This window comes from Erythrolamprus reginae, chromosome 5 (genome assembly GCF_031021105.1).
Source record: "Erythrolamprus reginae isolate rEryReg1 chromosome 5, rEryReg1.hap1, whole genome shotgun sequence".
In the NCBI taxonomy this organism is placed as follows: domain Eukaryota; kingdom Metazoa; phylum Chordata; class Lepidosauria; order Squamata; family Dipsadidae; genus Erythrolamprus; species Erythrolamprus reginae.
In genome coordinates, this window is record NC_091954.1 from 78,039,660 (window position 1) to 78,054,609 (window position 14,950).

The following is a 14,950-nucleotide window of genomic DNA, read 5'->3' on the forward strand; positions in this document are numbered from 1 at the left end:
TACCGTTGATTTTGAAAACTATTTCCCTCCCACCCTTTACATACTTTGGCCTCAGGACCTGACCTTTGATCACTGATCCAATCTGTCATCTTTTTCTGGTTAACAGCAGTGGGAAGGGAAGAATGGGGCAGTTTGTAATGTATACTCCTGAGCCGTGTGGTCAGCATTTCTTGTTTCTTGCTATGTAACCAGCCTCGACTGAGTGCCAGGTCCTGGAAATCAGGGTCAGACCTTTCAAGCTTTCCCATCCTTACTGTTTACTCTGATGAATATCTCCCCGCCAATCTTCTGAGAAATAACCAGATTGCTTCCCATCTATTTATTTGTCTAAATTGATTGACAAGAGTAGGGTCTGAAAAAAAAGTTCTGAGGCAAGAGGCTCTGCAGAAGGGACCTTGGTTTCATTAGGATTGCAGTCCGTGTCCTTGAACGGGGGACAATTTGTCATCATTCCAACAAGCTACTGACTAATTCTGAAGAAATATGAGCTTTTCCCCTGAACTAATTCATGCAGCTAATCTGCATTATTGGTGTAATGAGCTAGGTAATTGTATATTAATCATTCATTACATCAAGATGGTGGATGCTGCCAATTAATTACATGCACTGTATAGCTTTTGTTTGTTAAATAACATTCCATTAAAATATATATTCTACCTGCTATGCAGGGTCTGTTGGAGAACTGCAATGGATTTTGCTCTGTTAGGTTGGGGAGATAATCTGAAGATCAATTCAAATCAATAACGAATATTTTATATATATGAGTGGTTCAAATTGTCATAGTTCCTGCTGCCCTCCCTCATCTTCCAACAGGGCATCTCACCACATATCTTCCCCATTAACCTCTAGTGCATGCAATGATTGGCTCCTACAGGTACGATCAGGTATGCAGAACTGGTAGAAAATTTTTGAATTTTTAAATTTTCCCTTCTGGGCTCTGTGTATGTTTTTCCTATCGCAGTAAATGAGGTTGAATGTGTATAATTTCAGAAAAGCTCTCTCTGTGTGTGTGTGTGTGTGTGTGTGTACATACACATACATTTTATAGAGGAAATAATGTATATTTTTGTGTACCTGTGTGTAATATGTATGTATGAGCCAAGGGAGCGTGCAGAACTGCAGGCCACTAAAGCTGACTGCTAGATCTGCAAGTCAGCGGTTCAAATCTCTTCACCGGCTCAAGGTTGATTCAGCCTTCCATCCTCCCGAGGTGAGTAAAATGAGGACCCGGATTGTGGGGGCAATATGCTGGCTCTGTTAAAAAGTGCTATTGCTAACATGTTGTAAGCCGCCCTGAGTCTAAGGAGAAGGGTGGCATTAAAAAAAATCAAATAAATAAATACATACATAGAATTAAATAGTATATTTTGGATGTTCAGTAATAGTAAATATATAGGGAAATTTTATCTATTTGAGGCAAGTAGAGGCCAGGAACCCTAACCCAAACTCTTGACGTGAGTGACATCAAGTTGGCCACCTTTAAGCTAGTCACATGACCTTTAAGCCACTCCTGGTCACATGATCATCAAGCCACTCCCACCTGGCACATGGCTGGCAAGCCACACCCACAAAATAAGCCAGGCCCCAGTGTGGTAGTAAAATTTTTTTGCAGCCCTTCACTGAGTGCATGAGACACTGTTTCAGAAATAACCAGAATCATCTAGAAGTCTTCTGCTCATTTTCTCCAAGCCTCCTTTAGTCTCTACAGTCTATTCCAATTGATCAAACCTGCTGGGGAGATGGTAGAGCTTTTCCCAGCTTAGGCACAGCTTCCGCTGTTTCCTAGGAATTCTGCCTCTGATTTTAAAAAAAGAGAGGGGAAAAGGAGAAGAAAGACTGAGGGAGACCTGCCTGCCTGCCTGCTGGCCAACCACCAACCAAACAACTAAACAACTGACCGACCAACTGACCAACATCATTTGCTGTGAGAAGCTTATTTTTTCTAAAAAGCAGGCTGGCATCAAAACCCCTGGGCATCCTAAAGTTATTCTCATAAGCTATTTGAAGGAAGTTTATGGAAACTGTAAATTTTATTCTTATAGTATTATGTTAATTTTACTAACATAAGCAAAATCAAACATTTTACAACACGATTAATAATAGACATATCATTTTCACTATAAGAAAATACAGGTATAGCTACCATTTAGTTTTTGAATGTATTGGACAGCAAAATAATTCTGATTGAACGGCTGGTAGCATAAATTTAGGTTGCTGGCTCCAATTCCTCTATAAAAGCACATTGCATTGAATATAATTAGTGAACTTGTTGGTTTATTCCTCTGATTGAACCAAATAATAAAAAGCAGATACCATGTTGATATTTCTTGTTTAAGTATATATTTCAAAATCAATATATTAAGTTGCAATTGTACTTTACAGTGGGTTTCTGTTCATTCCATCTGTATTTTTTTCCTCTAATTTTTGTATTTTAAGAATTTGGTCCAGTACATTCCTTGTTTGATTTTTAGAAGCCTTTGATCTTCTCAGAAATAGCATCATTCCTTTGGATTGTCATAAAGGCTGAAGAAAATGATTATTGCTGACAAGATGTTCAGCTGGGGACAAATGTTCTTCATTAAGCAGAAGAGCTTTTTTTCTGCTTATAAAAACAATCCCCTCATGGTCTTTCATGCAAATACCTTTATTTTTATACAGATATATATATACTTACAGCCCGCAGGAGGCTTCAGAGTTTAGACTGCTTTCTCATCAGTGTTCTATGTTTCATAAATCTTCATAAATTCAGTGAAATTATGATGCTTCAATTATTTCTTTCTTCCTGTGATAATTTATATAGCACCTTCACTTCAGTCTTCATGTTACAGCAGCAGTAAAGAAATGCAAAGGAGGAAAGGACCGTTACGGAGTTGAATAACAACCCTACATTTATTTACTGCATTCAAATCATATTTTTCAGCACATATGAAATTCCTATTTCATATGTGTTCAACCAATTATAATCTAGCAGTGAGACTCATTGAAACCATCCTTAACACATCAACATTACAAACTAGTTAAAATGAGGTTAAATGGCTGAAAGAATAAGGACACAATTATCTAATGTCCAAAATTGAGAAGGTAACTGCCATACTTAATCAAATTTCAAAGCTTGAGCCTTCCCATCTAAGTGGGTTAAAGTAGTACTAAAGCACTTTATTAGTCCCAATTTGCATTCCAAACTGCAAGAGGCAAATACATTCTAACTCGTGATAGAGAGTTCTCTGTAGTTGTTTTTTCTGCAGCTGCAAAAACCCAATCTGTTTTCCCATCAAGATATTCCATTACTGGGATATTTCAAAAGTCACAATACCCCATATATATAATCAGGAGACTCTCCACACAGTCACTCATGCCTTTATCACCCCCCAGTTGGACTATTTCAATGCACTCTACATGCGGCTACTCCTGAATAGCATTCGGACACTGCAATTGGTCTAGAATGCAGCCGTGCAAGTGGTTGTGCGTACACCTAGGTACACTCACATTACACCAATCCTCTGCGAGCTGCACTGGCTCCCTATTGGTCTCCAGGCTCAATTCAAGGTTTAAAGCCCTACATGGCTTAGAGCCAGATTACCTCCGAGACCACCTTCTACCTTGTAATTCCCAGCAACCGCCTGCTACCGCACGAATCCCAGCGACCGATAAGATCCCATATAGTTGGCCTTCTCCGGGTCCCGTCGACTAAACAATGTCGTTTGGCGGGCCCCAGGGGAAGAGCCTTCTCTGTGGCAGCCCCGGCCCTCTGGAACCAACTCCCCCTGGAGATTAGAACTGCCCCCACCCTCCTTGTCTTTCGTAAACTACTCAAGACTCACTTATGCCGCCAGGCATGGGGGAGTTGAGACACCTTTCCCCCAGGCTTTTTTATACTTTGTTTTATGTTTGGTATGAATGTGCTGTTTGGTTTTTTTTAAATAATGATAGGGTTTTATATGTTTTTTAATATTAGATTTGTTCCACTACTATATTGTTTTTATTACTGTTGTGAGCTGCCCCGAGTCTTCGGAGAGGGGCGGCATACAAATCTAATAAAGAAGAAGAAGAAGAAGAAGAAGAAGAAGAAGAAGAAGAAGAAGAAGAAGAAGAAGAAGAAGAAGAAGAAGAAGAAGAAGAAGAAGAAGAAGAACTGGTAAGATCCCACAGTGCTGGTCTCCTCCAAGTCCTGTCAGCTGGCAGGCCCACGGGGAAGGGCCTTCTCTGTGACTGCCCCAGCTCTCTGGAACTAATTACCTCCTGAGATCTGGACTGCCCCCACTCTATTGACCTTCCAGAAAGCATTGAAGACCTGGCTTTTTCGGCAGGCGTGGGGCCCTTGATCTCACAATTTTACAAGGTCCGGCCTTGAATGATATGTATGTATGTAATGTATGTGATTTTTAACTGTTTTTTCATAATCTTTCGTGATGTTTTTAAATGTATTTTATATCCTGTTGTAAGCAGACCAGAGTCCTTCAGGAGTTGGGCAGCATAGAAATGAAATGAAATGAAAAAATAAGTACGGTAAGTAAGTAAATGCCACTAAACTGGACACTAAACCCTCCTCTGCTTTTTTCAACCTATCAACTATTTAACAGTAAACAGGGGATGTTTCAAAGAAAACAAAACTAATGGAAACCAGAACAACTGTGCCTTTGAAAAATAAATTTATTTTACTGTATAACAGTATTATTGCTTCATGGATTGGAATGATATGTTTCCTAATTCTTATTTATACACTTGCCTAGAGTGGGTCTTAAGTGTAATGGCTCTGATTAATTATAGCTGCAAAAAATTAAGTATTTTTTAGAAGTATCATCTACTTTGTATAAACATTAGCAGTTATAATTATACATCTGGTTTTCTCATGGCTTTGAAGCAAACAATAAGCACAAGGTCAAGAGGTGAAAAGGGATAAAATTCTATTATTAAAATACTAGCTAAATTACAGGAATGAAGATTGTTTGCTCTATGTTGGCTCTAATTAACAGCAAAAAGGAATTGTGTAGAATGTGGTAGAGTTTGTACTTTAAAACATGTCATTGATTAGATAAGTTATACTAAGCTTTCTTCTTCAGTTTCAAAGGGAATAAAACTTATTTATTTGAGCTGTGATTTTTGTGCTCATATTAAGCTTGTCCTGAGCAACCTATTATAGTCCCCAAATCAGCCATCAAGAATAGATAAAATACACTTTCTATGCAAATATGCTGTTTTTCTTTTTTGGGCTAAAGGGGCCAAACTTCTGGTATTTAAAATGGGCAAATGATATTCTTAAATTTTTGCTATGCAATCATCTTCATCCTCCTGCAGACTGGCTTATGTCAGACTTTTTTCTCTGCTATGCTTGCTCCTATTTCCACAGGAATATCTTATTTGCCGTACAAAAAACTTAAGGAATGACTGAGTTGTCCATATCTGTTGCTAACAGTCAGCAGTCACTGAATTTCTGCATCTCTGATCCTGGAGTTCTTTAGGGCAAGACTTTAGAAGTAATATAAACTCATGCAGGCAGGTATGAGGCTGTTTTGATTAGTGATGTAGAAGGGTCTCAGCAGGAAAGAAGAGATCCATTTCTCTAGCACAAAAAGGGGAGCCAGTAGTCTAATTTTAAAAGCTGGATATTGGCAAGACTTCAATTAACAGCCTTTGAAGAAGAAAAGAACTAGGAGAAGAAACTGAAAAAAAAAATTTTAAGCAAAGTGAAGCCATTACATTAGGCACCAGACACTACACGATTTGCTGTTTCTGCTGAGGAACTGAAACAAATATTATATTAATGCAACACAAAGAACAGCTCTCTTATTCTTAATCTTAGAGGGCAAAACGGTGCCACGGTGGTGCAGTGGTTAGAGTGCAGTACTGCAGGCTACTTCTGCTGACTACCGGCTACCTGCAATTTGATAGTTCAAATCTCATCACCGGCTCAAGGTTGACTCAGCCTTCCATCCTTCCGAGGTGGGTAAAATGAGGACCCAGATTGTTGGGGGCAATATCCTGACTCTGTAAACTGCTTAGAGAGGGCTGTAAAGCACTAAGCTGTATATAAATCTAATTGCTATTGCTAAAACACAAAAGGAATGGATTCACCTCCGGCTCCACTTACAGAATAATAATAATGATGATGATAATAATAATAATAATAATAATAATAATAATAATAATAATAATGTATTAGATTCGTATGCCGCCCCTCTCCGAAGACTTACAGAAGCTCTGGCCAACACAGCAACAATCATGCAATCGGCCTTTAAGAGTCTAATACTCTGTCTATCCTTATTTTGACAAATCAGAGGAATATTGCTATAAATAAACTAAACTAAAACTTAAACTAAAACAATAATCTTCAATGTTATCTGCCTTGCCAAGAATGGAAAAGCAGAAGACTGAAGGAATAGACATCAGCCCAAACCTAATCCTTGTGATTGAAGCTCTCAGTTGTACCCCAAATAGTTCTCTGAAAGTAAATATCAAGCTCTCCAAAGAATGGTTCAGTCCTAAAAATGAAAGGCCAAAGGCTCCTCAAATGTTAAATGAGAATGGAAATGCCAAAGGTTCATCATATAAAATCAGCTGACATTACTGCTAAGGAAAGGTATGATGGAATTATACCTTGTCAAAAAGCATTAGCCCAATTTTGTTTTTACACAGCCATTCCCTTGTCAATGTTTATTTTTATAAGTTGGTAAGCCAAGAGTCAATTATCACAGTGATAGTGCTCATTTCTCTTATTCATGCTGTAAGTATTTATTTATTTATTTATTTATTTATTATTTAGATTTGTATGCCGCCCCTCTCCGAAGACTCGGGGCGGCTCACAACAAGTATCCATTGTATGTAGAAAAACAGAAGCAAAAAGATACATCAGGTGCCTTAAATTCAAATTGGCACAGTACAAAACAGGTTTAACTGATAATTATGGTGTAACATGATAGCAAGTTGCCTTCTCCTTTATTTGTTAACAAAATTAATTAACTAAGGTGCATTGCAATTTTTATTTCCTTCCTAAAATGTCCTTAGCTTTTGACCAGCTTCTGGAGGTCACTCTAAAATTGAAATCAATGATCATAACTTTAAACAAAATTTAACACTGAGTTACTTCTAAAGTAGTTAGACATTTAAACATACTTTGGATAGTTGTTTCATGATAAATAAAAAGAAAGATATAATTTTTAGAAAGGATTATCACAATGTGTCAAGATATATTGCACAAAAAGACCAATGGTGCAAGATAAAGAATTCAAATTCAAAAAATTATCATTTTAACCTTTTAAAAACATGCTGAGAAATCTCCAATGCTGAAGAATAACAAATGAGATGGATAGACCCTTAAGCAATCAGTATTGTTCCCATTGGCAACTTCTAAAGCAACATTAATGAACTGGTATAAGCAAAAAGCTTTCTTTTGAGGGGAGAGGAATAAGAGAAGAAGGTTCATATAATTTCTGAAATGATGCAATAAAATATAGTTATTATGAAATATGAAAACATATTTCATTATTTAGCAAACAAAACAAACTCTAGAAATACAGTATTATGTTTAAAGTCACTATTTTCATAAATTGTACAGTAGGGGGCACTTGCAGACAGCTTAAAATATATGTTGTGAGACAACCATCATTACAAACTCAAAGGTTTATTGGCACCTTTGGCTGTCTACATCAGTGATTTTCAACCTTTTTTGAGCTGCGGCACATTTTTTACATTTACAAAATCCTGGGGCACACCACCAACCAAAATGACACTCTAACACAGTACATATTATACATATAGTTGATAATATAGTTTCTAAATGTATTTATACTCACTTAGTGTGAAACCCAGGCCTGTTTCGATGAACACAAAAGCGATATCCTGGTAGAAATGGTAGAAAGACACACAACAGTTCTCAGTCTCTCTCTGTTTTTAGTTTTTATCGCACTCAACTTTGAGAAGCTCAGCTAACATGGTTAAAAATGAGAGCAATGTCTGCGGAGAGGGACGGCATACAAATGTTATTATTATTAATGTAAAAATAGCTTTGTTAGCCAGAATGGGGAACTCCTTGGCAAGAGATAACTAAAAACTGTCCAAAGGAAGATCAGCAAATTTTAGCTTTATGAGAGGTGGCCTGCTATTGGTTCATTGCTAGTGGCCGGGATGAATTCTAGAAGGTGATTGGTCAGTGACCGTTCCCTGTGCCTCCACTCTTCCTGTCGCTGATAGCTGGAGGGATTGTGAGGGGAATGTTTATGTTCGGATGGAGGCGGCTGGCAGCAGGCCAGATAAATGGCCTCCGCGGGCTGTATCAGGCACATGGGCCGTAGTTTGAGGACCCATGTTTAATTTCCCCATGGCACACCTGACCATGTCTCACGGCATACTAGCATGCCACGGCACACTGGTTGAAAAACACTGGTCTACATCAAGGCTTCAAAGTAGATGATTGGAATATTAATGCTCTTGCATTTCAGTAAAAATTATACATAATTACTGATAAATTAGTGTACATAACAAAGATTAAGCAAAAATCTCTTAAGCAAGCAAATATCTTTGGTGTTTGAAAAAGCATGTTTAAATCCAGTTGAAAATTACTTCACCTATTCAGAGTAGTTTTTTTAAAAAAAAAATGTATGCAACCTAAGTGTATATAAGTAATGTATAGGACATATACACTTGAAAGTGACTTTTGAACTTGATTTTTTATGTCAAGCTCACTGCTCCTAAATGTCAAATAAATGGATAAGGCTATACATTTAAGCAGCTTCTGTGTCCTACAGCGCAAAAAATTTGTCCTAGGAGATGGTATTTCCTTAGAACTAGATAAGAAACTGGAAAAAGCTAATTTAGTTCCCATATGCAACAGCATGTCTTATATATCCAGATGTTTTCTATCAAGTTGGGTAATATGACTGGTAAAATATAATTAGGCTGGAGCTTAAGCTTTATGAAATGACCACTGAATGAAACTAGGTCAGAAATCACAGATAAATATTTAAGGGAAGCATATGTTCAGTTCTAAATAATCTTTAAAAAATGAAAATGACTAGCATGAAAGCCTATTCCATTTTTCACTGAAAGATGCAGGTCAAAGCCCACAGACCCAGCTTCCACTAATCTGTTAGCACAAAATTTAATATTGTATATTAAGTTTAGTAGAAACCAGATATGCAGCCCTAGACTTAAACCACCCAGTTAAAAAGAATAGTCGGACAACCAAATTTCTAAGCACATCAAACTATATTGCCAGAATTTTTGAATTGTATAACTTGACTTTTTTACTTTAAATTAAATACTAAAAGTACACCAAAAGAGCATAGTGAACTATTGGAACAGTGGTCATATTAGCTTTGTACAGTTTAGAACAAAGAAAGTTGATCAAACTATTATTACTTGGATCTAAACTGAACTGTGATCAAGAAATATAAGAAAAATTAACTGCTACATTATGTAATTCTGTTTTTTCTTTGGTCGGGCTTCACATATATAGCTTATTGTTGGAGTACAGGTGGTTCTCCACTTGCAACTATAATTGAGCCCAGAACTATGGTTGTATGTTGTGTGTTTGGGAGGTCATTAAGCCCGAATTTATGACTTTTGCAGTGGTTGTTAAGCAAGTTGCTATAATCCATGGGCTAGTTGCTAAGTGTTCCAAATGGGATCATGTAATTGTGTGGTGGGTACAGGCATTGGAACTTAAAAATTGGGTTGCAACTATCGGGGAAGGGGTGAACATATCATAAGTTAAAAGTCACTAGCAACTAGTCATTAAGCAAGGAGTACCTGTATACGTAGATGCCCTGGATCCCACTGTAAAATTTATTTTGGTTTCTTGTGTCTTCAAATCAGTCTTGACTTCTGACAACTACCTGGACAGGTCCTTTAGTCCCCATTTCTAGGTCCAATTTCTGATATTCCTGGGGGCACCCAATAATCTAATCTACACTGAGGTAGGGTTATAATCCTCTAAACCAAAATCTGGGTGGTTTTCAGTGCTTTGTATTTCCATTTGTTCTCTTTAATTTTCAAAAGTATTGTATACAAGGGAAGTCGAAACAGACTCACTCCCAAGTTTGTGAGAGCGGCAAGATAGAAAATATCCATGATCAACTTTAGTCCAGAGATTTCTAACCCTGGCAACTATAAGACTGGAGGACATCAACTCCCAGAATTCCCCAGCCAGCTTTACTTTTCTGGGAAATTCTGGGAGTCAAAGTCCTCCAGCTTCGCTGGCTGGAGAATTCTGGGAGTTTTTTTGTTTGTGTGGGAAGGGACCTTGTAGGTCATTTAGCCCAACCCCTTGCTCAGGCAGGAATCCCTATACCATTTCTGACAAATGGCAGTCCAATCTCCCCTTGAAGTTGAAGTCCTCCAGGCTTAAAGTTGTCAAGATTGGAGAGTATTTTTATGCTCCACTATGTGTTTCCTATAAGGGTTAAATAACGAGGCAAGAAGACACTGAAAGTACACCTTAAATCTGCAAGTCAAGTGGCCGAATAATGCTGGTTTTGCGAATGCAGCCATTCAGTGCTGCTAAGCTTTCGTGACACACACACACACACACTAAAAAAAGCACCAGCAGCATCCCGGATTGTGCCTTGGGGAAGAAACGCCCAAAATCTTTACGGCCAGCACTGACGGTACTTCACGCTTTTCTCCAGAGTCCCAGAATTTGATGGAATACCATAGAGGTCGCCTCCTCTCGCGCTCCTAGAGAAGCCGGAAGCAGATTCTTTCTGGAGACGGATGTAGAAGGGCTCTAAGGAACGAGGGCAGCGATGAAGCCGGCGGTGGACGAGATGTTTCCTGAGGGCGCGGGGCCTTATGTCGACCTTGATGAGGTGAGGCGGCAGCAAACAGCTTTCCCAGGCAAGGCTGTTTTGCCTCCGGTCCTCGGAAATGGGATTCCGCGAGGTCATTGGATGGGAAGTGGGCGTGTGTGTGTGTGTGTGTGTGTGTGTTGTCAGTAAAAATAAGGCAAAGTTTTATTTTTCTTTACTTGTTTATTTGTTTTGTCAAGTACGTATGGGCGCTATACAAAGATATAACAATGTTTATAGAAACAGAAGATTGACGGCAGAAAAAGACCTCATGGTCCATCTAGTCTGCCCTTATACTATTTCCTTTATTTTATCTTAGGATGGATTTATGTTTATCCCAGGCATATTTAAATCCAGTTAGTGTGGATTTGCCAACCACGTCTGCTGGAAGTTTGTTCCAAGCATCTACTAGTCTTTCGGTAAAATAATATTTTTTCACGTTGCTTCTGATCTTTCCCCCAACTAACCTCAGATTGTGCCGCCTTGTTCTTGTGTTCAGTTTCCTATTAAAAACACTCCCCTCCTGAACCTTATTTAACACTTTAACATATTTAAATGTTATATACATGATACTAGTAAGAGAGAAACAGTTCCTATCTCCACTACTGGGGTCTGGTTGAATGAGGGAGGCTGGGCTGATGAGATGCTTCACAAGAGCGGGTTTTAAGTTTTAAACAGCTGGTTGAACGGGTCCAAAGACCGGCTACAAAAATGGTGGAAGGTCTTAAGCATAAAATTTATCAGGAAAGAGTTCATGAACTCAATCTGTATAGTCTGGAGGACATAAGGAAAAGGGGGGACATGATTGAAACATTTAAATATGTTAAAGGGTTAAATAAGGTTCAGGGGGGAAGTGTTTTTAATAGGAAAGTGAACACAAGAATAAGGGGGCACAATCTGAGGGTAGTTGGGGAAAAGATTAGAAGCAACATGAGAAAATATTATTTTACTGGAAGAGTAGTAGATGCTTGGAACAAACTTTGTGTGTGTGACATATTTTTGCTGATAATGAAAAAATAAAGGGAATACTCAAAAAACACATCCTAGATCTGAATGAATGAAATATTCTCATTGAATACTTTGTTCTGCACAAAGTTGAATGTGCACAACAGCATGTAAAATTGATTGCCAATCAGTGTTGCTTCCTAAGTGGACAGTTTTATTTCACAAAAGTTTGGGAGACTAGCATAGATCTATTTTGAGCTTATTTGCTCTCGTCAGCCAGTTGGATTTATACAAGTCTCCCTTCCATATACAGTATGTTTGTGTATGTGTGCGTGTGCCACCCAACTCCCTAGGGTCTCAGGGCAATTCACAACAAAAATAAATATGGATCAATATAAAAACATTTCAATTTAAAATAATTACAGCCATCCATACATTCATGGGCCAACTTTGTTAGTAAACCACCACCACCATCACCCAGTCAATGATGCCAGGCCTCTCGGAAAAACCAGGTCTTTGTGGCTTTCTGGAGTTGTTTTTCATATGTTTATGTTTATCTGTCATTCCACCAGCACCTCCATGCTTCTGCTTTTTAGATGAGTGAGATTTTTGAGAGGAGAAACAAAAGCTGCACAAATGTTATAATAATTTCCATTTTGTAGTAATAAGCAATTAAAATTATCAGAGTGATCTAAATTATGCTAGATTTAGGTGAGCAGGTAGAAATTGGAGAACTGTAAAGTTTTTTAAAAGCTAAATAACTATTACATGAATATGTTGGTATAGATGACAAACAAATTCTTTTTCAGGCTGGAGGAAGTACAGGTTTATTGATGGATCTAGCAGCTAATGAAAAGGCAGTACATGCAGACTTTTTTAATAGTAAGTGTTCAATTTCATTTTAAACCAAGCATGATTATTTTAATCATTACTGACTGTTTTTTAAAATGTTATTTCTTAGTGGCTCTACTAGAAACATAGTTTAAAACGTATCGGAACAAAATCATATCTGAGGGAATGTTAAGCTTGCAAATTTATCAAGCAAATGATGCCCAATCACTAGGACCATTATGTTTTATTGATCAAGGGTTATTGGATACATAACCTTTTAAAGATTTATCAACAAATCCATTATCTATTAAGTAGAAAACCTTGGGACATCCCTCTATTTTATAACACCAGTATGTACAGAAGTATATACAGAATAAATATGTATCCTTCAAATTGTGCAATAGCTCAATTCTGGTATTGTGCCACTGTTGAGGGACAGGAATAATCAATGCCTAAATAATAGCATTCTGTACAATAGAAACGGAAGTGATTCCCAATAACATAGAAAAACAGCAAACTTTTAGCATCAACATATAACTGAAATAAGGAAACCATTGCATGCTGAATGAGCTAATAATGTCAGACTACCATTGCATTCCGTACTCAATAATCTGATTCTGTAAAATGGACAACCGATGGCCTTTGATCTATGCATCACGAAAGATGGTCCAACCCTGCTATAAAATAAGTAAATTGGAGGGGTGGGGGTGGAGCTTTTAAAAATCAATCCTTTAACATAAGTTAAAATAACTTATGGAGTTGCGTTATGTGAGCTGGGCTCGAGAATCCAAACTTTACCTAACATAATGACCTTCCCATTTACAGATGAATTTCTTAGGAACTTATTGAATGAATTTCAAGACTTTTTATTCCAAAATGAAGAATATTTTTACTAAACTGTTTTTATTAAATCTGGGTGGCAAAAATCTAGACAATAAATGGCTCCTTTTTTGGAGTCTGCTTTTTGTAGTTGAGATCCCATAAACTAAATTGACCTATTCAATGATGTATGCTTTTTAAAAATCAGAACAATGAAGTTGTATTTACATTCTGTGTGGTATTTATTATCCTTTTAGATTTTGAAGATATGTTTGACGATGACGATATCCAGTGAAATGTGTCTTCCAGCTATGTGGTGCTGAATATTTACATTTCTTATAAAGACTATGTTCTAAACGAAAAGGAAACGTGAACATAGTCGCTTAGACATGAAGGCATTGTGAAATGACTAAAGATGGCTAAAGAGGAGAATTATGAAGTGCATTTCTATAAGGATTTGTTTAGATGTAGAATTGTGTAGACTTGCTATAATAAAATCTAAATAAATATTTAATTTTGAAAAAAAAAAGCCTTGCTTTTTCAATTAGATCATTCTAAAATTAGGATTAGAGAAGATACGTTGTAAGCATATTATCTCCCCACGTAGAAAAACACTCATATGTTTATAGTCCAAAAATCCATAATTCACCGCATATGAATAAGCTGAAATATGTTTTCATTCAATTGATGTCATTTCTTGTATGGCTATACTGTATAAGGAAGTACTGATTTCTTTTTAAATTTATATGCTGCCCATCTCACGGTCAGGCCTAGGTAACAAAAACACAAAAGCAAAAACATAAAACATTAAATATTAATGCCAAATAATTATGATGCCCTCATATCATTTTATTCAAACATGTCACAGACTAAGACAGAGCAATGTTCATACAATACCCTTACCCATGCACTCAAAAGTATTTTAGAAATAGCATCACACTGGTCCTGATAATAATATGTGTGCATTCTTTTTCACAATGATAGAGGATTGATTTGTCATTTCTTTTTTCTTGGGTGATTCATTCAATTTTCCAATCTTTTCTTAGTAGTCTCCCATCTGAATACTAACCCAATCCATTCCTTTTAGCTTTTTAAATCAACCAAGGCAAGCTAGGAAATGCCACCTAGTTGAACACAATCTGAAATATTGGCATGTGTCTTATTCTACAGTACAGTAACATAATTCGGCTCTTTTAATGTTATCTTGCTTGCTTTTAAAATTTAGTATAATACAGAACCAATTCATAATGGTGGGAAAAATGAAGAGTAAGCAATAGAACTGGATAGTTGCAGATAGCTCTAATAACTATAGTGGACCTTTTAGTAGAATTAGTGAAACCAATTCATTTTTCATTTTAAAAACTCCTTGATGTATATCTTTTAACTTTTAATTTTAAATATTTTAAAATCTATAAAGTTTGATGTTCTTTTAAATTTACAATTATTTATTCATTCACTCCTGTTAAGCTACAGTCTATATTTTTATTATTTTTATCATTTTTCCTAAGTATATTTGAATGTTATTTACAATAAGCCCTCCAGTTCCCCCATTAAAATCTGCGTCATCTCTGACA

General features: G+C 37.0%; 1 protein-coding gene across 1 annotated transcript; it reads left to right on the forward strand.

Moving 5' to 3' along the window:
* The first annotated feature begins 10,599 nt into the window (after positions 1-10,599).
* COPS9 (COP9 signalosome subunit 9) lies at positions 10,600-13,887 on the forward strand. Its single transcript, XM_070754059.1, has 3 exons — positions 10,600-10,802; positions 12,536-12,608; positions 13,634-13,887. The coding sequence occupies exons 1-3, from the start codon at positions 10,740-10,742 to the stop codon at positions 13,669-13,671; spliced, it is 174 nt and encodes a 57-aa protein (XP_070610160.1). The 5' UTR covers positions 10,600-10,739; the 3' UTR covers positions 13,672-13,887.
* The last annotated feature ends 1,063 nt before the right edge of the window (positions 13,888-14,950 follow it).